The 24,464-nt window shown below is 51.8% G+C and overlaps 1 protein-coding gene across 3 annotated transcripts in view; it reads left to right on the top strand.

Moving 5' to 3' along the window:
• The first annotated feature begins 248 nt into the window (after positions 1 to 248).
• TDRD7 (tudor domain containing 7) overlaps positions 249 to 24,464 on the top strand; it is a 48,492-nt gene continuing 24,276 nt past the window's right edge. Inside the window, exons 1-6 of one of the 3 annotated variants that reach the window (XM_055790635.1) lie at positions 249 to 434; positions 4,106 to 4,331; positions 9,504 to 9,645; positions 11,052 to 11,265; positions 17,233 to 17,318; positions 18,481 to 18,698. In XM_055790635.1, coding sequence (XP_055646610.1) covers positions 4,119 to 4,331; positions 9,504 to 9,645; positions 11,052 to 11,265; positions 17,233 to 17,318; positions 18,481 to 18,698 — 873 coding nt within the window. In that variant the 5' untranslated portion in view covers positions 249 to 434; positions 4,106 to 4,118. Of the gene's footprint in view, positions 3,572 to 4,105; positions 4,332 to 9,503; positions 9,646 to 11,051; positions 11,266 to 17,232; positions 17,319 to 18,480; positions 18,699 to 24,464 lie in introns of all 3 variants that reach the window. The other 2 variants (XM_055790633.1, XM_055790632.1) reach the window with 2 other exon arrangements.

The raw sequence follows: 24,464 nt of genomic DNA, 5'->3' as shown, positions 1-24,464 counted from the left end.
GGGCCCCACGGGGCGAGGGCACGGCGCCGCGGGACGGGGGCGCCGAACCGCCCGACACGCCTGCTGCAGCCGCGGGGGGGCGCCGCGGGACGGCGGGCCACGTGGCCCACTCCGGGGGGGGGGGGGGGGGGCGCGCATGCGCCGAGGGCCGGCCCGGGCGGGGCAGAGGCGCGGGTGGGGCCGCTCGGCGCATGTGCGCTGGCGCCGCGGGGCGGGGCGCGGTGCAGTTGGCGGCGGTTGGGCGCGAGCGGGCAGCGCTGGGTGGGGCCGCGGCCGCTGGCGCGGCGGGAGGGGAGCGGCCACCTGTGCCGTGCCGGCCCCTCGCGGCGAGGCGGCGGCGTTCGTCCGGGCCCGGCCCGCGGCGGCGGCGGCGGCGGCAGCGACGGGGGAAGAGGCTTTGGCTGGTGTCCGAGAGACCGCGGGTCGAGGTGGTGGTAAGGACCGAGCGGAGCCCCGCCGGCTGTAAGTCTTCCCGGGCGGGGGGGGGAGCGGCAGCGCGGAGGGCCGGCCTCGGCCTGTCGGCGGTGGCTGCTTCTCCTCAGTGGCGCCCTTGTGACAGAGAAAGTGTCCCGGCTGCAGCTGGCCGGTGACCGCTGCGTGCCTTCAGAGGAGACCTGGGTTCCACAGGGTTGTGTTTGTAGTCTTTTAATATGGCTATTGGAGAGTTCATCCTTCTCGGCAGGAAAACTATGCCCGCTACCTCTTTTAGTTAGCCCCTGCAGCACAGGGACCATTTTTCTGTTGGAGGCTGGTCATCTGTTTTAAGCATACTGGAAAAAACTTTCCGTTCAGATGCCGGAGAAGGCGGGTGTGGGTGATGTGCCCAGATTTACTGGTAACAGCCTCCTCGGGCTGTGTTTCCAGTGAAATGGCCCCCCATCTGGAGGCAGCAAGCTGCTGGATGAATATCATCACTGTTGAATGACCTAGCCTTACAGCTAAGAGTTCTTAAAAAGCTTCAGAAGCCACGTGGCTGTCTGCTAATGTGTCAGTTTATTACTTACTGTCACCATTACTGCATTGCAAATCTCCAGGATTCTTGCTAACTGTAGGAATGGGAACATCTTTCAGGTGTAAGTTGAAGACTGCATTCGGTTTAACCTTTGTACTCTAGTATCTGGCATCTCGTTTAACTACGTGAATTGTCCCCGTGACTGCTCCTGATACTATAACTTAGGAGTATGTATTTTATGTGATGTTTGCTCTTTCTGGTCTCGTCTCTTTAGTATTGGTATACTGCAGCGCTATCTGGTGGTGGTATGGTGTTGTCGCCCCACGTCCCTGCGTTTCTTTTTTTGTTGAAGTTTCCTCTTTTGAATCAACTTTTGAAACTGCCTTCCTAGGTTGTTGTAAGTTTCCTTCATGGTCACTGTCATCCTAGCTGTAATGGGTTTTATATTAATTTTTCCTAAGCAGTAAGTTAAATTCAGGTAGTTCAGGTAAGAATAATTTCAGCAGACATATTGACAAAATAAGAAACTGGGTATATTATTTGAGAGAAACAGTAGAGAATAAGGCCCCAAAAGTGCTTCTTATTGACTTTTCCACATATCTTGTATGTAAATAACTTTGAACACAATCGCAGAAAAGACTGTGGTTTTTTGGTGTACTTCTCAACGTTTGGGTGTTTGTTTTATGTGATTGAAACATTAAACCACTTATGCATTTGTCCAGCATTTGATGTCCCCATGGCACTGAATAGGTCCAAAGGAGATACGAACTTCTTTGGTCTTTTCTTCTGGCAGGGGACCACCACCCCCTCTCACTCTTTGAAGCTCTGTTCACCAGCTGCTAAGCCTCTGAAAAGGTGAGAGAAGGATGCAGATGCCTAGCATGGCTGCCGCCCATTGCCATCTGGAGGTGTGCAAGCTCATGTTCAACATTTGCTCCTCTGTTTGGGCACTGTGATGCTGTGCCCCGCAGTTGAGCAGGGGGTGCTGTGAAGGTGGCTGTGGTAGAGGTTGTTCCAGGATCAGTTAGTGAAACACACTGGACCAGCAGGGGCAGAAATTGCTGGGGTAAGGAGCTGGAGTACCTTTGTGCCTGTGAGCTGGCTTGTGTACAGGCAGAGTGTTTGTCGAGTGCTGTGAGGGTATCCTACCTGTCAGAGTGGCTGAGCTGATTTCAGTGATAGCCTGCGCCGTGCTCCCCCCCGCCCCCCCAAGACGCAAATGGAAATTTTCTGTAGAACTAGTTGTGTTGAAATGTCTGTGGTGATTGCTCCTGTGGACTAGTTATGCTGAAATGTCTGTGATTGTTTCTGCAGAAGTACCTGTGTGTAGCAGCTTGTTGAACCATGCTTGTGTAAACACATGTATACATAGTGTTGTCTGTATTGAGGTAGGTGTGTGGGTGTACCTGTGTGTAAATATACTTGTACAGACACAGAGATGTGGTCAGGTTCGTGAAGTGCTGCATGTGTCTAAAGTAAAGCTGCTCAGGGAAGGGTGAAGAACATGACTTAATGCTCTGCCTGCTTGCCCAGCACCTGAGCTGGGCTGTGAACTTGGGTGCAGGAAGGTAGAGACAGCGTTGGTGTCTGTGCATAGACTAAACATGTGGCACGGAGTCTGAAATGTGCTGAGGGTTGGGAGTTCTCTTCCCTTTGGACTGGTGTGTTGCCCAAGGTGACTTGCCCTGGAAAAGGGCAACAGTGAGAGGAGAGGGGCTGCTTCTGGAGAGAGCAGCACAGACTAAGTTTACGTGGAGTCCTGCATAGTGGTGCTGTGCTGGGAAGCAGCTGCCTGTTGCTGCTGCCACTTGGAGAGAGCACTGCCCAGGTACACGAGCAGCAGTTGCTTGCCTTCATGTGCGGGGAGGTGAGGGGCTCTGCTGTCATGTCTTGAGCTCAAGAGGTTGGAGGAGAGGGAGGTCACCTTGTGCCAAACCACTGACTCTGTGTGTTGCACGTTAGCTGCTGGGGGGTGAAGATCATGTGTTTGAGGCACACGAGCATGCTCAGTATTAGGACTGAGCTCTGCGTGCAGCACACTCATTTTGAGCAGGGTTGGGTCCTGGGTGGTGCGAGAGCTGTGTCTGGCTTCGGTCCACAGTTGTGGTGGGGAGGTTTCTCTGGTGAGATTGCCCCTGCGGCAGGTGGGCATCTGTGAGAAGAACGGCTGCCCAGGAGTGCAGAGCCTGCCTGGCAGTGCTTGTGCCTGGAGCTTGCCCGCATTTTGTGAGTGCAGCTGGCTGGCCCTGGAGAAGCCCTGAGTGTGTGGATGGCTGAGGGCTTCAGCTGTCTCTGGCACCTGCTTTGAAACAGCCTGCTGCACTGCCCAGCTGTGGCTGGTGGGAGCCCTTGCTGGCAGGTAAGTCTTCTCCTGACGTGTCCCACCAGCACAGCCTGTGGCTCCATGGAAGGTGCTGTTGGAGATGAAGCGGCAGACTGCTCATGCCTTTACCAGCGCGGCAGCGGCGGTTGCCTGGGGATGAGATGGGGCGGCGCTGGCAATGGCTTTGTCACACTCCTGCTGTGTGCAGCCCCTGGCTTGCAGGGAGCAGGTGTCACTTCTGTTGGGTTTTCTCTCTGAAGAGGCGTCTGTGGAGTTGAGGCATCGTGTGCCTGTGGGTAAGACATGGCATGGCCTGGGTGCATGTGGTTTCCATGGTGGAGCTGACACACCCCCTGTGGGCGCTGGTGTGGGGATGTGGGATCGCATGAGGGAGGAGTGGCTGTGAGCTACCTGGTGTCACTGTGGGTCACGAGTGGAGGGAGCACTGGATGCCAGGGTGGGGGGCGGCAGGTCCCTGCCCTGCTTGTGGTGGAAGTCCTGGCCCTGCAGGCAGGAACATGGGTGGGCAAATTGCCTGGCAGCCCTGCTCTTCTGACGCCGTGGCCAGGGACAGCCCGTGCCCAGAGACTGCTGTGCTCATTCACCTGTTTTTTTGGAGGTCATGCCTGGTCTGTTTCATACCACCCCATGCTTGGCTGGCAGGATCGGGCCCCTACAAGTCTACATAGAAGTATGCAAAGATGAGCCACTGATTCCTTGCTTGTTTGGGGAGGGGGTTTGAATAGTAAGAGCCAGTATTTTTAGCCTGTATATGTAAAATTGCTGCCGCCTTATTTTTTTTTTTCTATCCTTTTTCATTCTGGGTGGAGGTGGTATGCATAGATGAAGATGCAGGAGCCTGAACTTATTGCAAAAACACTGCGAGCTGTTCTTCATCCCTTTAAAAACGGCGTACCTTTGTCAGAGCTTCAGGGTGAATACAAATCCCTGACCGGTGAGTGGATTCCCTTCAGGCACCTAGGCCATGGCACACTGGAAGGCTACTTGGAGAGCATCCCAGCAGTGGTCAGAATGGAAGAAAACAAAATGGGACAGGTAAGACTCAAACTTCAGAAATGGTTTTTGTGTTTGTAGAGTGTGTGTGGTTCATCGCTTCACCTGTGCTTGTGCGTGGATTTCTGAGAAAAGTACTGTGGCATGTATGTCACGCCCTGCTGCTGGGAATACTGGAAGCTGTGGTTGTAGACCAGGTGCCCCTTGTTTTCCTGCCTCTGTATGCTGACTGCGAAGTTGTGTTTGCAAAAGGTGGAAGGTTGCATTTTCCCAGAACCAAGAGATCTGTCTGGAAAGTAGTTTGTGTGGCTGTAGAGCTCTGGTCCCTGCCTCAGCATGTGTAACTGTGGAGGGGATACGGATGAGCTGTCCTGGGATGGTAAAGAAGGTCAATGCGTGTGGGTGAGTGTTGGTCATCTCTTCAGGGTGGCGTTTAGCCTCATCTTTTTGCTACAGCGACGCTGTTGTGGCTGCTGCTGCCTGTATGCCTGACAGTGGCTGCTTTGGGCTTAGCGCTCTTTGTCATGAGTTGCAGTGCCGCAGGGCTGTGAAGACTTGCCGAGGTGAGGGAGAGCCCATGCAAGTGAGGTGCCTTTGTGCAAGGGTTGCGAGGCCTCAGCTTAGCAAGTGAGCAAGGGACAGGGAGTCAGCAGAGAGGTGGAGGAGGAGGTGGAGCAGAGCTCAGCAGAGAATATTTGTGCGGTGGGAGAGTTTTCCCTTGTTCCCTGGCATTGCTTTGCTAGCCTGTGTCTCCTGGTGGCTGCCAGCTTGGAAGCAACTTGCCAGCCCCCCCAGGCTCTTTGCCGAGCAGCGCGGGGTTCCTGATTTTTGGTCAGAAGGCATTCTCTTGGTGGCTGGAATAGCTGCGTGACTTGTGGGTGATGTGTTTGGGTGCAGGGCTTGAATCCTGTCACTTGTTAGAGCCATGCCGGTCTCCCTGAAGTCTGTATAGACTGTGGGAGAGGAGAAGGCGAACAGATGTTTGGCACAATGTGTGGCTGTCGCAACGGGTCTAGCGAGACAGGCTTTATGGCTGAGCTCCTTGTTTGGCTCAGCTGGATCGGGATGGCACCTGGGAAGTGAGAAGCAGGTCTTCCTGGCTGGCGGTGAGGAATGTGATGAGAGATGTCCTGGGTTTTGTGCTGATGTCTGGAAATGTGGCCATTCTTAATCAAGAGTTTCCCTTGCTGCATTTTGAGAGCTGTCCGAATGTGCCCTTTTAGCACAGGTTTTCAAACCTGGGGCTCTTTGTTGCTTGCTCCAAGCTTGCGTTGGCTGCAGCTACATCAGTAACATGACCGCAGGTACCTCTGGGAACATTTGTGATGCTGCAGTTTAATGCTTCCTCGTGGTGGCTGTGGCAGATAGCCACCTGTTTGTGACTAGGGCCTTGCAGGGCGTAGCCTGGTACCGTCCCATTCCTTACCCTCTAATACGATGTGTGCCGAGAGCCTTGTGGACTCTTGGATAGCACTAGAGGTGGTGCCTTCTCTGTGTCAGCTGTAAGGAGGGAGTGAAACGTGACATTCAAAGGTGGGAAAGGCAGAATCTACTGAAGAGGTATTGGAGACGGACTTACATTGGTTGAGGAGCGCCAGCTATGCTCTGCGTGCCCGAAGCAACTGAGAAGAAGCACCCTGCAAGGGCAGTGGAGGCGCTTGGAGCTCTGCCTTGGGAAGGATGATGAGACAGCCAGAGCTCAGGGTTTATGGGCAGTGGGCAGGCCAGCGTACGGGCCCCATGGCGTCTGGCTGTCACAAACGCCTTAGTTGGGAAGAAGTGGTAGGTAAAGCAGATGATGCCGCCTTGTGACGACTGCAAGAAGCCTCATGTGCAGGCCCTGGGTCCTCAGAGAGGACTTGAGCCGGTGCCGTAGCTGCTGGGGTGAGAAGAGAGCCAAGCATGAGCAACCCAGGTTGTTTCTGGGGTGTGCTGGTGACGGCATGCCGAGGCAAGTGATGAGCCCATGAGGGGAGATGCTCTGCTGGACCTGATTCTTACGAGGGAAGAACTAGTTGGAGAGCTAAAGGCTGGGGACAGCCCTGGCTGCAGCGGCCATGAGATGGTGGTGTTTGGGAGCCTGAAAGGAGGGGAATAAGGCAAAGAGCGGTATCAACAAGTAGGTGTCAGGGGAAGAGACTCTGGCCTGCTCAGGAGCCTGCTTGGAAGACTCCTGTGGGATAGAGTCGTGGAGAGAAGCGTGGTCCGCGAGAGGTAGTGGATTTTCAAGGACTGCCTCCTCCAGTGTCAAGAATGGTCCATCCCAACAATCAGGGAAGAAAAGCAAAGGTGCTAGGAGCGCTGCACGGATGAACAGGAGCTCCTGACAAAACGCAGCCGTGACAAGGAAGCAGGCATGAGGCGGGAGCAGGGAGAAGCGACCTGGGAGGAATACAGAGATGCTGCTCAAAGCAGCATGCGTGGGCTTAAGAAAGACCGCCTTTATTACTGGCGAGTTCAACCACCTGAAAACCAAGACAGAGTGCCATCGGCTTCAGAACAGCTCCCAAAGCCCTGCCGGTTCTGAGAGCACCCTTCCAAAGCAAGTCCTTCAAGCACCTGGCTAACTGTATGGGCCAGAGTAGAAAATACAGGAAGAGCAGAAAAACTAGAAGCCAGAAGGTACAGCAGATGGAGAACTCCAACGCTTTGCTGTGTTTCATTTCACTAAAGCCTTACCAAGTCCGTGCTCAGTCCATGGAGCACAGGTTGCGGCACAGACGTCTCTGAAAGGGTGGAGAGTTCAGGATCTCATGTTCACCTTTCACAAAGATGAGTGAAGCCTCGGTCAGGTACAGGCCACTGTCTGGCCAAGTTTCTCTCTCCTTTCAGTGACTATTTAAAAGCAGCATTGCTGGAGACACGCATGGATGAAGAGGGAGCTCCTGACATTACCATCAGAAGCAGGCGCACAAGAGGCAGAAGCAGAGGTGGGTGAGGTGGAAGGAGTACAGAGGCACCATCCCACCGTGCAGGGGTGGGCTGAGGAAAGCTAAAGCCCATAGGGAGCTGCTTGTGGCAAGGGACGTGAAGGACAACAAAAGGGTTTCTCCAGGTGCGCCATCAGCAAAAGGGTGACTAGGGAACATGGGGGTCTGCTGAGGACTAGCAACGGGGACCTGGTCTTAAAGGACGTGGAGGAGGCTGAGGCTCTGGTTGCCACCTTTGCCTTGATCTTTGCTGTTAGGAGCAGCCAGCAGCAATGCCAAGGCTCCTGAAGACCAGTGGGGAAGTGCGGGGCAAGGAAGACTTGCCCTCAGCGGTGGAGGATTAGGCTAGGGAACATTTAAACCAGCAAGCCCACGGGTCTGCTGCAATGCACCCGGGGGTGCTGAGGGAGCTGCCTGATGTTGTTGCAAGACCACTTTCCATTACCTTTGCAAGGTCATGGTGGTTTGTGCGAGGTTCCCGAGGAGTGGAAGAAAGCAGGCCTTACCTTCGGGAAGGGTGGGAAGGAGGCTCTGAAGAGCCGCAGGCTGGTCAGCCTGAGCTCTGTCTCTGGGGAATGTGATTGAGCAACTAATCCTGAAGAGCTGTTCCGGCCATGTGAAGGACAAGGTGGCAGGCAGTCAGTATGGATTTGTGAAGCGGAAGTCCTGTGAGGCCAAAGCAACACCCTTCCATAATGAAGTAAGCGGTTGGGTGGGTGAGGGGGGAGCATTGGATGTGGTTTATCTGCACTTGAGTAAGGCTTTGACAGTCTCCCATAAGCAGTGGTACAAACCCCATCAGGAGACTAGTCACTAGCGACGTGCCCCAGGGCTCGATGCTGGGGCAGTGCTGTCTAACGTGTTCATGAATGACTGGGGCGGTGGGGCAGAGATCATCCTCAGCGAGTCTGTAGGTGATAGGAAGGAGTGGCAGTGCAGGTGGATGCGCTGCTATTTGGTGGGACCTCAAGAAGCTGGAGAAATGGAACAAGAGGAACCCTGTGAAGCCCGGTGCAGGGAAAGGGTAAGTCCGGCACCTGGGGAAGAACAAGCCCAGGTACCTGTACAGTCTGGGGGCTGACCCTCTGGAAAGCAGCTTGGTAGAGTAATGTAGTGGTGTCGCTGCTGGTACGCGTTTTGCATAGGCGTTGACTGCACAGCATGTACGCTGTGTGACTTCTAAGCGGGAGCTCCTGATCTAGGAGAGCTGTCGCTCAGAAGGAGAGGCAGCGCGGTGCAGGTGCTGGGTGTGTGGTGGCCGAAGAAGAGAAGGGGAAGGATGAGCTGGAGCGCGCTGCTGGAGGCTGAGTGTCGCTTTCTCCTGGTGTTGTCTTCCCTTACCCCCGTTTCGCTGGGCTGTTTGAGTCAGCCTGAGAGATTGAGAAGTCTGAAGCAAGCCGTGGCTGATTAGCAGTTGCTTGCTTTTTTTGTCTTGGCCCTCAGTTTTTCTGCTTTGGTTGCCCTGCCTCGCTTGTGAGAAAAGATCCTTTCTGGAGCTGCTGTTTGCTAAACTTCAGAGGCGCTGGCCAAGTCCCTCAGTGTCTCCCGCTGTGCTCGTGTGCTAAAACTGTCAGCCCCTACATGTACTGGGGACCACGGTTATGGTGGTAGCAGTGGTTGTGTGTGAGGTCTCCTTTTTGAGCAGGTGCCACCACCACAGAGCATGGCTGAGAGCCACAGAGAGGTCCCCTGAGACCACCGACTCCTGTTTTTCACTCATGGCTTTTTGGGTGGCTGCCGTCGTCCTCGTGGAGCCCTGGGTGCTTGTTCAGCTGCTTTTGCAGGCTGTCAGCAGCAGAATGTCCCAGGAGTTTGGGCTTGCATCTCCTCTGGGCGGCCAAGTGTATGTGGCCTGGGGGCTTGCCCAAGCAGGGTTCCTGCATCCGTTCGAGGACTGTTGAGCCGTGGCTCGGGGAGGTGAGGGCACGAGGCTGTTAAGGAGGCCGGGTAGGTGGCTGTGGGCTTGCCCCAGCCAGGCTATTGTTGTGGGCCAGCCCAGTGCCTGCAGGGCAATCTGTGCAGCCAGGATTGGGCTCAACCTAACGTGGGAAGGTGATGGAGGGGCTCTGGCAATCTGCTTTGGTGATTTCTGAGGTGCGCTGCGAAAGGAGAGGGAGGTCCCCGAGATCTGCGTGTGCTGCTGAAGCCTTTGCTGAAGTGCCTGCAGGCCTGTGTGACCCAGCAGTTACAGGCATGGAAGTGGCTGCAAATCCTTCTGCGTGTTGTGGATGAGCTTGGACCTCACTGACTGTTTTCTCTCCTGTCCCCTTCCTGCTCCGCCAAGGTCATTTGCCACGCTGTTGCTTGCAGCGAGACTGTGCCAATTGCTCAACTGGTGGCTCGGCAGAGGAGTTCCAAGAAGAAAATGGGACGGCAAGTGAACTGCCAGATGAGGCTGAAGAACACGTCTCCAGTCACGTTAGCAGGTAAGACCCAGGCAGCTGTGGCAGGCCTACCTTTGTGAAAGAACTGTGCAGCGGCTGGGGCAAGAGTCTTGGCCGTGAGGGTGTGTCACTAATGGCCACGAGCTGTGTGCTTATAGCGAAGAGCCCTGGGAGCAGGGGGTGTTGCTGACAAGGGTGCTTGCGCTTGCAAGCCGTGGTCAGTGAGGAAGCCCTTCTGGAGCACGTGCGTGAGATGTGAATGGTCTTGGCTGAAAAGTTCTTGGGGGACGCCTGGCGTCACTGCCACCTGCCCATGCTTCTCTGAGAAATGTCATGGAGGTGCGAGCGAGAAGCGTGGCAAGGAGCCTGCTAGCTCTTTGGGGCTGAGCTCAGCCCGTTATGGAGGACAGGGATGAGCCATGCCCTCACAGCGAGAAGCAGCCCCTGCAGCCCCATCTGGGGCGGTTTCAGCAGCGCCTGCTGCTGCTGCAAGTGCCCTGGAGCCACGCCATTGCTGATGCCCAGGGGCTCTTCTTTGTACTCTGCCTTTTTGCTTAAGCGTAAGCTGTGGCAGCAGCTTTCCCAGAGCCGGTGGGTCAGGTTTCCCTCACTGCTGCGCTGTTGTTGTGTTGGTGTCGGTGGGGTGTCCGAGGATCAGGGCCAGGCAAGGCCATCCACTTGTGAGTCGGCAGCTTGGAGCAACGGCAGGTCTTGCAGTTTGCTTGTAACGAAGGGTTTGCTGCTTCTTGCTTTCCTGCAACTACACCAGCAGTCCGCCCTCTGTCGAGAAGCTGAACTGGTGACTCGCGTCCCAGTTAAATGACCACGACTGTAAGCGCCCGTTGGTTTGCTGTCTTGCACGGTGATAGCCCTCGGAAGTGTTTGAGCCTGCCAGAATTGGTGTGGTAGAGCCAGCAGAGAAACAGCAAAGTGACCAAGAGCTTGCTTATGCCCACGTGGCCTGAAGGCCGGTGCGGCGTGTTCCTGTGCAGGTGTTACTTGGCAACCTCTGCTGCATGGCGGGAGTCCTGGAGGAGAAGGCTTGGAAGACAGCTTTTGGCAGCAGTGCAGGAGGTGGCTGAGGAGGTTGAGTTAGGCTGCGTGTGCTACGCCGCTGGGAGCTGCTGCGGGGTGGTGAAGGGCAGCCTGGCCGTGGGTTCCACCTGAGACATGAGCTGTTGTGGCACCTGACACTCGCATGGCTCTTTGGAGAGCGTAAGGAAAGAGGCGTCTCCTGTCTGCCTGCTGCAGCGTGGCAGTGGGGATTGTGGCTTGTGAGTCCTTGGGTGTGAGCCATGGTGCTGTAGCCGAGAGACCCAGGACTGTGGCTGAAAGCGTCCTTCTGAAGTGTCTTTTGGTAAAAGTGTGGGCTCCCTGGAGGGCGCTTCAAGCCTGTTTGTGTTGGGAGAGGGGAGTGCTACTCACAGCTATGTCTGCAAACTCTTTAGGAAAGCCCAAAGGAACTTTGCGACAGCCCAGGTGTTTGAGCATGCCAGAAGAAGGCGGCAAGAGGGCTGTTCCTCGCCCACCACGAGGTAGAGGAGTGGCATGTGGCATGGTGAAACCCAGCGCGGAGAGTGTGCGGTCTGCCTTGCCACCGGCTGCTGGGAGCGGAGCACCTAAAGAAATTCCCATGCAGAGGCATGTCACTGTAGTGAACAGGTGAGTGTGTGGACATGTGTTTACACGTGTGCGAGCGAGGTGAAACAAGTGTGGTGGACCCTTGGATGCTAGCATGGCAGCAGTGCGCTTTGGGACGTGGGAATCCCGGCTCCCGCCCTTGCAGAAGATGAAGTCTGAGCGTGGGTTGGTACCCAGGAGGGAGACAGGTGGTCCTTTGCCTTTTGGGACGCTGCCACGGCCACACTGTGCTCTTGACCTGCTCCCATGTCCTCTGGGGAGAAACGTGGCCAAAGGTGTCACACCAAGGCGGAGGTGTGGATGTCACTGTTTCCCTGGCTGGGGAGGGAGCCCTTGTGGCCATTGTGCTGGAAAGCAGGAGGAGGCAAGAGGTGACGCTGCGTGTTCAGGCTCGTGGTTGTCTGCCGGTGGCTGCTCTTGCCTGGCTTCTGCGTTGCACTGTTAGCCCTTGCGGCCCTTGTCCGTGTGCTGGGAGCCAGCAGCTGCCTGACCGTGTTTGGGTGAATGGAGATGAGGGCCGGAGCTGCAGTTTTGCTGGGTTAGCGGTACATGCTGGTTTTCAGCCCGCTTTGAGCCTGTCTAATCCAGGCGGCTTACCCGAGTGCTGCCCCATCATTTGTCCTTCTGTGTTGTTTTCGGCTGCCCTGGGCCATCAGCTGATGGTGGTGGGAAAGTGTTTGCTGTTCCCTCATTGTGGCTGCGCTAAGTCCGCTGGAGCTGCTGTGATTGTGGTGGTAATCCTGTGCAGGTCACTGGGCTGGGTTGGAAGTCAGCCTTGCGCTGAATGGAAATGGCAGTGGTGTGCCGCTTGTGCAGCGGCGTGGCTGTGAAGCGGCACCGAGCAGAGTGACACTTTAATCCTGCCGTGGTGCCCGCTCTTTCTGGAAGACCCGCAGAGAGCAGGCGTGTCCTGGCCCAGGCGCCGGCGTGAGTCCTGCTTGCGTCAGGGGTACAGGTGCCAGGATGGGGGAGATGAGGATGCGCTCAGAGCGCTCGTGAGGGCAGCAGCCACTTCAGCTTTGCGGGAGTGCCTGGGAGCATAGCGTGACACTGCCGGCTGCTGGCCCTGCCTCATAAGCTTCGTGCCGCTCAGCAAAGCGCCCTTTGCTACGGCAGTGCTCTGGTGGTCACGCCTTTTGGGACGTTGCCCAGCGTGCTGGTGCTGGTGGAGTGGGCAGGTGCCCCTGGGATGGAGGAGGCGGCGGAGGGAGCCTTGGGGCTGCTGGGTGGATGTGCTGGGGCTTTGCACTGGGGCAGGGCTCCTCACGAGGACAGGAGGTGCTCCTTGTGTCCCTGGGCAGCTGGGCTGTGGCTGAGCAGCAGCTGTTTGGATGTGCCCTGGCAGAAATTTGGAGGAGTCGAGAGGCAGGTGGTGATGGTGGCAGGAGCCGGTGGCTGTGAAGCTGAGGTGGGTGAGAGGAGAGCAGTGGCAGGAGCAGCGAGAACGCCGGAGCTGCTGGCAGCAGCCGTGTGAGGAGCGGAGGGTTTGGAGGTAGAGGCCAGGGAAGGGAGACGTGCTGCGTGTGTGAGGTGAGGAGGGCGAGGCCGGGGTCCAGCAGGAGTGGGGAGACTCGAGGTGGGGCTCTGTCCGCACCACGCTCCTAACGCCGTGAGCGTGGGCTGAGCTCAGCCCTGCTCTTGTGCTCCTGAGCAAGCTGGGTGGAGCTGCGGTGGAGAAAGGCGTCGCCAGCTCTGCTGCCTGTGTTGTGGAGGAGGCTGCTGCAGCAGAGGAGCCCAAGCCATCTTGCTGTGACAGAGGCGTGGGAGCAGGTGTGCACAGGCCTTCCCTTTTCTGTGTGTGCAGATGAGTCGGGTCTTTTGAAGTGGCACTTCCCCAAAAGGCAGACATCCTTTGTCCCTCGACAGGCAGAGCAAGGAGAGCACTCCTAGTTCTTTCTGGGTTAGCTGCTGGAAGCCCAGAAGGGGTTTTGTAGTACTTGGAGCTTCTGAATGCTCAAAAGGCAGAGATCCTTTGTCCTGGAGAGGAGATGTCTAGTGTTGCAAAGGGTCCAAATGAAAGAGGACCATATTCTGTTTTAATGCAAGGGTGTGTAGTGGCCCATGTAACTGGATTAATTTGTTTCAACTCAGCCAGTTTGAAGCAGGATCAGCAAGGTCCATGTCTCATAGACTTGGTTTTGGGGGTGTTTTGTGCCCCTGTAGCTTCTGTAGTTGCTTGTGCTTTGGGAATTGCAGGAGGGGAAGCTGCTTTGAGCCAGGAGGTCCTGACCTCAAAAGTGTGTGCGGATGAGCGGAGCTGTGAGGAGCATTCCCAGAAATCCTGGACTCACGCCAGCCTCCACAGGTAGCCAGCACAGACTTAAAGGCACTGTGGTGCAAGCACTTGCCTGTGAGAGTGGCTGTGTATTCACAGCATAGTCTGACTGAGAGAAATCCTGAAGGTGCCAGGGCTTGTCCCTGCCCCATTTACCAGTCTGGGGTAAGGGTTGTCCATGTGCAGTTTCTCTGGGTTTGCTTTCTGACACCTGCTCTGCTCTCCTGCCTGTCCGCTTTTGTGCTCTCAGAGTTGCACCAACAGAATCATTAGAATGGTTTGGATTGGAAGGGACCTTAAAGGTGATCTAGTTCCAATGACCATGCTATGGGCAGGGACACCTTCCACTAGACCAGGTTGCTCAGAGCTCTATCCACCCTAGCACTGAACACCTCCAGACAGGGGGCATCCATAACTTCTCTGGGCAACCTGGGCACTTAAGGGTCTTGGATTTCTTCTTCTGTGCTGAGCATCTATCCCGCTTTGGCAGATCTGTGCTGCTTGCCTTGGCAGGATGTCCTCCTAGTGACAGGCTTTGTCCTGCTCCACCCAGCACTGTGTAGTGAGGATCCTAATGGCAGTTCCCTTGTGGCTGCTGAAGTCCATGACCCACCTCTCTAGCGCTCTGCGCAGTTTTGCTGGGAGATTTGCATGGCCACTGCATAGTCTTGAGTGGAAGGGGAAGAGGCTGTTTCTCCTCCCCATTCTGTCCCACTCAGGTGACAAAGGGGAGATGCTGAGGGTAGCTGCTATTGTGCCAGGTTGTTTCCTGGTGCCCTCCCAGGCCTTCTTGCAGAAACTGTTGCGGAGTCTGAGACATACAAAGAATGCTGTCTTTATAACAGCAATCACTTGGTTAGTTCATGTCATGGGCATGCTTCTGTGGACCTGCAGACCCACAGAAGGTGGGAGAGACCTTGCTTGTAAGGCTAACTGCAGAGACTCTTGAAGCTGGAAGGCAACGGCACAGATGATAACAGGTTAAGATGTATGGTGGTCCCTTTGTTTGGACCAGCAGGCAGCGTTTGTTTCTGGCTGCCACCTGGCCCCACTGCTGAAATAGCACTGTCCAAGGAGCAGAGTTGGATGGCATGGGCCATACCGAGGTAAAGGTGACAGGCAGGGAAGGGCATGCCTTCCCTTCGTTCTGAGACAGCGCTCTGTGGGAATGAAACATGACTGGCTGCTTGGCTACAGCTACATTTAGGGGCTTGGCAGGTCTGCATGGCTGGTCAGGCATTTGTGAAGGGCTGGGCTGCTGATCTGTGCTCTTGTTGGTGGTGTGGCTAGCAGGCCTCTTGCTGGGAGCAATTTCTAGCAGTTGAGGAACATGAGGCCTTGCAGGTAGCCAACTTTTCTGTACCAGGCATGCTGGTGAGAAGTGGCCCTGCCACTGTCTGTCTCTGTTACCTCCCGTCTTTGGAGAGAGGAGACCACCATGGTCTGTGTGAGGAAGCAGCACATCGCAGGATCCTTGTCTGATTGTAGGGCTTGAAACTGGTGATATATATGATGATAAATGGGCCCAAAGCTGATGTGTTAGCACCACTTTGTTCCACGGGAAGCTGTTGAACCACAGCAGGAAGCACAGGAAGATAGAACATGAAGTGGCATGAGAGGATCCCAAATCCTATTACCTTTCATATGGAGCGTAAGGGAATCGTCAGTACTATGTTACAGGTTCCTTTCTGAGCTGTTCCAGATGGCATGGCTTGGGAGGGGAACATCTGCCCTCTTCCTCGCTGAAATTTTGCTGCAGTTCCTGCTGGCTTACCCTGCACTCATGTTATCCATGTCACCTGATGTGTGGCTTGAGGTGGTAGAAATGGTACGTGGCACTGAGGACCAGAACATGGCTATGGATTCCTATTGGGAGGCAGCAGTAGCAAAACAGTGTCCATTACCCATGTGGCTAGCTCATGGGATTGTTTTGGTTGCTGCCTAGCAATGGTGGTAGTCTCTTAAGAGTCTGCTTCTCTTAAGGAAGGGACTTTTTTTTCTTGGGTGTCTGTCCAGCTTGGAGTTGTCCGTATGTATAGAGAAGTGAGATCGTGGGTTTCTTGTAAGGCCTGTATGGCCAGTCACAGCACACCTTCTAAGAAGAAACTGTGTTGCTGCTTTTTGTGGGGATCTGAGCTGTGCCCAGAAGGTAAAGGGTTTTACTGTGCTGCAGGTGGAGTGTTAGAAGAGTCTTTTCAGATACCCAATCAGTGCAAGGTGTGAATGTGTATTTGGGTATCATGTGGGTGAGTTTGCCGTTGTACTTTTTGAGTCTCATCCCACTTGTGTTTCACAAATGGGCTTGCAGTTGATCTGCTGCTCAGCACTTCTGGATATGCGTCTCCTGTTTTGGAAAATGCTGTGCTGGACAGTGGCTGTTCACACTGCTAATGCTGTGGGACATGACCCAGAACAGAAGTATTACTTCTGGTACAAGTGAACCCCATGGCTGATGGAGGAGCAGTAGTTTCCTCTTACAGGGACAGCAAAAAAGTGAAGGAGACAAGTAAGTTCATGTTAAATCTTATAAGATGCTGCTTAGAAGAGGTGTGAATGTGAGAGGCCTCTTTCTGATGTGGATGTGCTCTGATTAAAAGTTAGTGTGAAGGCACATAGGGCTACCTTAATAATGTGCTGGTCTTAGCTTCCTGTTGCTACTGGGCTCAGCTTCGTACTTGACCCCTCTTCTACCTTCTGAGAGGCCAGGTAGAGCTCGGAAAATCCTCCTTGGTGCTTCTATGTCTGGTGAAGTTTGTGGTTTCCTCCAGAGCTGTCCCTGAACTCCAGAGGTGGCCAGCCTCCTTACTGCCCTGGTGGCAGGGACTGTCTGCAGGGCTGGCTTAGTGTGTGTGTGGTGGCTGCTGTGGTCTGGAGATGTCTGGTGTTCACAGCAACCTGCCATGCTTCTATGGAGAGCTGTCTTGGTGCATTTGCCACCCTGACTTCTCCACTGCAGTTCTGCCTTGGGTATGTGTCTTTGGGAGGTGCTCAGTCCTAGACTTTGAACTCTTTTCTCCAAGTCTTGTTCCCTTTTACTTGCAGTGTATGTAATTATTCCACAGCTGATTGTTTCCATAACAGTCTTGGTGAGCTACACACTGCTGTGACCTCTTCATTCTCAGGAGCTCATTGTGCTGCATGTGCTCCCTGTATAAGCTGCTGCTTTCTGAGGAGCCTCAGAAGAACACCTGCAAGCATGACATTTGTGTCCTTTCTGTGGGAGAGCAGAGAGGAATCTGTTAAACAGTGTAGCAACAGCATCCACAAAGAGACCTTGAGTTCCTGTGTAGTTTTAGGTGTTCCCCTGACTTCTGAAGCCAAATACTTTCAGAAGACTGATGTGGCTACCAAGGTGAGCATAATCAACAGCAAGACTTCAGATATCATCTAGCTAAAAGATCAAATAGCAAGGCTGAAGGTATCAAATGTAAGACCATCAACTGTGTTACTAGGCCTAGATGCTTTCCTTTTGTTAATGTCTACTGTCTGTTTTGTTTCTACAATAATCAGGATAATAAGGAAAATCTAGAAACCACCTCTTGATTTGTCTTGTTACTGCCGGTCAGGTTGTCTTCCAGGCCAGGACATTGTGACTGACCTTCTGGAGGGGGCCTGCTAGAAGTATGTGAAATACATTTTATGTGTAGGTAAGTAAATGGAATGCTGTTCAGAGTCAGGAGAATGATTTAAAGCAATGTGCTTTGCAATTTTAGGTCTGAGAAGAGACTAACTGTCCCACCACGGTTTCAAAAGGAGTTGCAAGTTCACCTGTCTAGAAGCTCTTCCATAGATTCAAATGGTATGTTTGCCCATTAAGAAAACTGATGTCTACTACTCACATTAGTTTGGGTGTCATCTTAAGAAAAATCCATCTTAGTACTTGTTTTGAATGAAGATAGGTTTGGGTGAGAAACCAAGTGGGTGAACCTTCTCACTCTGCTGTCATGGTGCTGGGGAAGTGTGTGTGTTTACTTGTCTGCCTCTGTCTTCTAGGAAAATCCTTGTGTAGTAAGTGTCAAACCCAATTGCAAAGCTAGTGTGAGTAGCTTGGAAACAGGAGCAGTGTGGTTAACTTCACTGCCAGGGTAGGAATCTGATATAGCAGACTGAAATCCTGGCTTTTAGGAGTAAGCAGCACACTAACCTAGCTGTTTGGAAAATACCCTTCTGCATGCCTGGCTACTAGCAGTTGTGCAGTTGATGGGCTTGTCAAGTGGTGGTTGCTTTCTCTGTGATGTGTCAGGCTGATTTGTGAAGTTTCAGGTCTGGTAGCAAATACACCCCTCTAAAGGGAAGGAAGAAATAGAAATGAGAGAGCAGGCAGGCTAGTGATGTGAACCTCCAGCGGGGATAATGACTGCCTTGCTCCTACACTTGATGTATGAAACTATCCAAAGCAGCTGGACAGTTGCTGTCTCTTTCCCCACTCTGCTGGAGGGCTTCCACTGTGCAGTAGTTCAGAAAGGTAGGGGGCTGGGTTCAGACTTTTCCTCAGGATGTATCTTAGAATGAAAGGCAAATCATTGGACTGTTTTGTACATCTGTCTGCATTTAGAACATCCTTGGGTACTTGGCTGTATCTTCGTTGTGCTCTCTGTACTCATACAGAAGTCATGTTGTGTCCGTCTTGAAACACTGTCTGAGTGCAGCCTCTCAGCAACAGTGTGGCTGAGGGTTCAGTAACCTTTTCCAGAATCCCTTCAGAAGAAACATTTAGTGATGTCTTATGAAAAGAACTACAGTGACTGAAAATTCAGCTTCAGGTCAATTACTAAGTGTCTGAGGCTTCCATGGCTCTTTCCAATAGAAAGTGACTGAAACAACCATGCTGGGCTGGAGAGCCACATTTTAGAGTTGATGTTACGCTGGCAGCTCTCATGTTTAATTTTTTAGTAGGTAGATAATTATCTGCCTTCTGCTGATAAGGCTGTTTACTTCAAGGCTTTATTTTTGTTTAACAGATAACTTGAATACATCCATTGGGGATACACATACTGTTGCCTCTGGCCCTTCTGCAGCTCATGTCAGTGAAGTTCAAAGTCGCATTAAGGAGATTCTGAGCAAATGCAGCAGCGGTGTCTGGGTGTCAAAGGTGCCACACATCTACCGGGAAATGTACTGGGAGGAGCTTAACACAGCAGTGCTCCATCAGCTTGAGAACTGGCCTCATGTGTGCACAGTAAGTATTGAATGTACTTTTTGTGGAAGATGCCAGTACCCTACAGATTTCTGAGTGTTCATTTGCCAAATGTTATTTTATGTAATGCTGCGTTTCCTTTCACAGTCTGTAGCACTGAAGAAAAAACAAAACACAACAAACCACCACTACTAGCCCCACCCCCCCTGCCCCTAAATTGTAACAATGCCTTTGAAACAACACTCAAAAAGCCACTGTTGGCCGGACTAGCATTGTTTTGGAGAAGAAAGGTCAGCCTCTGTGGCCTCCTGGGCCAAATACTCTGGGTTGCTGACTTGCCACTTTTAATTGATTCCAACCCAAACAGCAGCTGATGACATTTGCTCTCCATGCCGTGGTGTTGGGTGTTTTCTCCCCATTGCATTTTATGCTTTTCCTTGTTGGTGGATTTATCACCTCTTCAATCTGTAAGCTACCAGCCAATCCTGTGTGAGGAGTCTTGGGTCTGCCTTCAGTTATTATCTTTCTGTAGACTTTTCCACACATCTTTCTCACATCTTAAGTCAAGGTTATGGAATTTTGCTGTGTAAGTTAGGCTTATGATACAGTAATAGATGAAAGTGAAGTGTAATAATGTTGGGGAGTGGGATTACAGCTCATCCTTTTCCTGCCCAGCCCTCCCCCCATGTCTGTTACCTCTTGATCAAGCAGGAGCATCTTTGTCCTTCGTATTAGGAGCTAGTACTAGGCTGAGCCTCCACTTACAGATCTGCCATGTGAGTTGTCATCACCTGTGGGTTAAGGATCTTCAGTCACTGTGCTTTTATCTCTTCTTCTGCACTCATGGGTCATTTAGAGTATACTGCAACTTTGCATGAAGCCTTTGTTTAGCTTTACAGGCCAGTCATATCAATGAGCACTTCTGACTTCATCAGCATCTGTCAAACTGTGGCACCAGAAGGGTGCTGAAGTAATTAATCATACCTGTCTGCTTTAAGTGACTTTTCATGTATGTATTGCTAAGTATTTTCTCATGTAATAAATTTAAATGGCAAAACCAAAAGTGTTTCACTGAGATTAAATAATGGCTCTTCAGGAATAACACCATTTGCACATGTATGTGGTATTCTAACACATAGATAAAACGCATTTGTGACATCTTACTGCACACATCAGTAATGTATGCAGACAGCAGTGATTTGTTTTCACAGAATCATAGAATAGTTTGGGTTGGAAGGAACTTTAAAAATCATCTAGTCTAACCTCCCTGCCATGGGCAGGGACACCTTCCACTAGACCAGGTTGCTCAAAGCCCCATCCAGCCTGACCTTGGATGCTTCCGGGGGTGGGGCATCCACAGCTGCTCTGGGCAACCTGTTCTAGTGTCTCACCACCCTCACAGGAAAGAATATCTTCCTTAGATCTAATCTAAATCTACTGTCTTTCAGTTTAAAGCCATTCCGCCTTGTCCTATCACTACATGCCTTTGTAAAAAGTCCCTGTCCAGCTTTCCTGTAAGCCCCCTGTAGGTACTGGAAGGCCGCTATAAGTTCTTCCCAAAGCCCTCTCTTGTCCAGGCTGAACAACTCCAACCCTCTCAGCTTATCTTCATAGGAGAGGTGCTCCAGCCCTCTCTCCATCTTCATGGCCCTCCTGTGGACTTGTTCCAACAGGTCCATGTCCTTCTTATGCTGGGGTCCCCAGAGCGGAATACAGTACTCCAGGTGGGGTCTCACCAGAGCTGGGTAAAGGAGAAGAATCACCTCCCTCAACTGGTCATGCTTCTTTTGATGCAGCCCAGGATACAGTTCATTTTCTGGGCTGCAAATGTACATTGCTGGGTTGTGTTGAGCATTTTGTTCACCAGCCCCCCCCAGTCCTTCTTCATAGGGCTGCTCTCAATCCATTCTCTGCCCAGCCTGTATTTGTGCTTGGGATTGCCCCAACCCATGTGTAGGACCTTGCACTTGGTCTTGTTGAACTTCATGATGTTTGCATGGGCCCACCTCTCAAGGTCCCTCTGCATGGCATCTCTTCCCTCCAGTGTGTCAACAGCACCACTCAGTTTGGTGTCGTTGGCAAACTTGCTGAGGGTGCACTCGACCCCAGTGTCCATGTTGCCAACAAAGATGTTAAACCGCACCACTCTCCTGAGGAGTGCCACTTTCACTGGTCTCCACTCAGACATTGAGCTATTGACTGCAACTCTTTGAGTGTGACCATCCAGCCAATTCCATGCAGAGTGATCTATCTGTCACATCCATTTCTCTCCAGTAGAGACAAGGATGTTGTGTGGCACAGTGTCCAAAGCTTTGCACAAGTTCAGGTAGATGATGTCAGTCACTCTTCCCTCATCCACCAGTGCTGTAAACCTGTCTCAGAAGGCCACCAGATTAGTCAGGCACACAACTTGCCCTTAGTGAAGCCATGTTGGCTGTCGCCAGTCATCTCCTTGTTTTCCATGTACCTTAGCATAGCTTCCAGGAGGATCTCCTCCACGATCTTGCTGGGTGCAGAGGTGAGACTGACTGGGCCATGGTTCCCTGGGTCTTCCTTTTTTCCCTTTCTAAAAATGGGTGTTATGCTTCCCCTTTTCCGGTCAGCGGGAACTTCACTGAACAGCCACAACTTCTGAAATGCAATGGATAGTGGCTTAGCATCTTCATTTGCCCGTCCCATCAGGATCCACAGATGCAATTCATAAGGTTCCCATGGACTTGTGCACCTTCAGGTCCCTTAGATGTTCTCAAACATTATTTTCAGGTTTGAGAAGTGGGTGGTTCTTCATTCTCTCAGTCCCAGCCTTTGCCTTCTGTGACTTGGGCAGTGTGACTGGAGCATTTGCTGGTGAAGGCTGACACAAAAGAGTCACTGAGTACCTCAGGCTTCTCCGTGTCCCAGATAACCAGGTCTCCTGTTTCCTTCTGGAGAGGGCCTGCATTTTCATTAGTCCTCCTTTTATCACTGATGTACCTTTTCTTGTTGCCCTTGATGTCCCTGGCCAGATCTAATTCTGTCAGGGCTTTAGCTTTCCTTACCTGATCCGTGGCTGCTCGGACAGTTTCTCTGTATTCCTCCCAGGCTACCTGTCCTTGCTCCCACCCTCTATAGGTTTCCTTTTCGTGTTTGAGTTTGTCCAGGAGCTCCTTGTTCATCCATGCCGGCCTCCCAGTGTTTTTGCCTGACTTCCTCTGCATTGGGGTGCAGCATTCCTGAGCTTGTAGGAGGTGATCCTTGAATATTAACCAGCTTTCTTGGGCCCCTCTTTCCTCCAGGGCTTTATCCTATGGTAGTCTACAAAGCAGATCCCTGAGGAGGCCAGACTCTGCTGTCCTGAGTCCACGGTAGTATTCTTGCTGTGTACCCTCCTCGCTGTCCTAAGGATGTTGAACTCCACCATTTCATGGGCACTGCAGCCAAGGCTGTCCTTGCACTTCACGTTCTCCACCAGCTCTTCCTTGTTGGTGAGAACAAGGTCCACCATAGTATCTCTCCTCATTGGCTTCTCTGTCACTTGGAGAAAGATGGTGGGATTTTTTGATGATTGATGATAGGTTCCTCTGTTATCTGTAGAGCAAGCTGTTATTCATTGAGTTCCTTAACTCACGCAGCAAATTTTAGTCTCTTTTTTAACTAAGGTTCCAGACAAAATGTTACTGTTCGTCCAGGATCTGTGATATGAGTTCATTGTTCTTTTGCTTGTTATCTGTTGGGTCTATCTTTTCTTTCTAGCAAGCAAATAAGGTGGTTTTTTGGACTCAATCTTAAAGATCTTTTCCAACATTAATTCGTGATTCTATATTAGTGTAAATAAGCAGTCATTAAATCTGTGGAAACATTGTAATACAGCAGGCATGGCACAACAGCATTCAGGACTATCAAGCTGTCATGGCACAGTCAATCTTACTGTAGAGAACTCTTAATGAGCCTGTAAAGCCTGTCGCAGTTTACTGACTTACGTAAACCATAGCCATGGCTCTGGCATGGAGAAGTTTGAACTGGGATCCAGGCCTTCTCATGGAGGCTACCATGCGTCTCTTAAGTACAATCAGTGTTTATTCCCGGTTCAACTAAGTTGTATGCAAGGTGTACAGACAGGTTCGTAGATCCTTTGAAATGCCAGAGGGCAGACTGTAGTCTGCCTTAACAGTTAAGATGCTTCCACAACTAATTTCTGAATTATTTCTGCCTGGCTGAGTGTTTACACTGGGAGTGTCTGCCACCCTCAAAAGAACAGGAAAAAATGCCTGATGTTTCTCTCAGTACCTTCTTAAAGAGACAGCACATACCCTTATTGAAAACATACTGATCAGTAGTAGCTTAGTTACAAGCCAGCAGGCAATAAACCTTGTCATACGCTTTCAGCATCTTCAAGTTCATCATCTGAGCACTCTGCAATGGACAGCAGTTCTGAATAACTCATATCCCTCAACTTTTCTCTGAAGGGTAATTTCATTTTTGACTTCTGGGAAATGATCATTCCTGTGTTTAGGTTACAACCACCAGTAATGGAAATTTCCTATCTAGTGAGCTGAAGTCTCCAAAAATCACTCATTGCAGGATGACAATCTTGTTTTCAGTCTCCACCTTTCAGGCAAGAGGGCCTACTACAAAGGATTGAGGCTGAATTTGTTCTCTGTTGGTCTGTTACCTCCCTTCTTTAGGTCAGCTTGCTTGAGCATCCTGCTTGTAGCAACATACTTTGTGCAGCTAAATGCAAAAGTACAAAGTAATTATGTAGTGGCCAGTGCTTACAGATTATAGCCAAGCCTTAATGAGTAATTGGGCTGAGACAAAATATGCTCGCCACCCTTATATAATACAAGTCTTTGCTGTCCAGATGGGCTTCCATCAGGAGAGTCTGCTTCAACAGCTCTTTTGGTCAGATCCTCGTGTTGCTGAATTGTCTATTTCCATCTTGAGCAACATTAGTGCTTTGAAAAAACGTGATGACTGGTGGTGCCCCTCCCACCTTCCTTGTTTTCTGTCAGAATTTTCTGCCTTTCTATTGATGAATTACTTTGCATACAACTTTACGCAGTTAGTGATCACCATTTTAGCCACCATACCCCTGTCTCATTTCTTACCTTTCTACAGGTTTTTCTCACAAGTCTTTCTCACAATTTAGCAGTATTTTTAGAATTCTGAGCTTCCTAATGTCAAGTCTGAACGTGACGTAGTCCCTCTCTGTTCACGGATGGCAGGTATAGGAGGGCATCTCTCCTAGTTGTCTCATTGAGTACTTGTGACAAGAAGTTACCTTCCAGAAACTTCAAGAATTTCCCACTTGCTTGTCACAGCAATATGGTCTTCCCAGTTGATGCCTGGGAAGCTGACATCTCCCATAAGGACAAGGGCTACCAATCCAGGGACTTGTCCCACTTGCATGTAGAATAACTCATCAGTGCTATATCCTGACTGAGATTGGTAGCAGACGCCCACCTCAATATGTGTTTTCCATTCCCCTTCATCCTCACACAGAGGCTTTCAACCACATCATCACTAACTGTAAGGGCTGTGCAATGAAACCTCTCCCTCATGTACAGTGCAACTCCTCTACGTCACCTGCCTTGCCTATCCCTCCTGAACGGCCTGTATCCCTCCATCCCAGCACTCCAGTTGAGGGACTCCTTCCACCAAGTCTCGCTAATACCAATGACATCGTAGCTGCGAGAACTGTCTAATGCTTCCAGCTCATCCTGTTTGTTTCTTGTACTGTGTGCGCTGGTGTATAAACATTTCAGATGCGCTCCCAAGCTCCCTGCGCTCCCAGGAGCAGTATATATGTTCCCACTAGCATTGCTACCC

Source organism: Falco peregrinus, chromosome Z (assembly GCF_023634155.1).
Source record: "Falco peregrinus isolate bFalPer1 chromosome Z, bFalPer1.pri, whole genome shotgun sequence".
NCBI lineage: Eukaryota > Metazoa > Chordata > Aves > Falconiformes > Falconidae > Falco > Falco peregrinus.
Note: the sequence above shows the minus strand (reverse complement) of the source record. Positions and strands in the feature narration are given on the sequence as shown.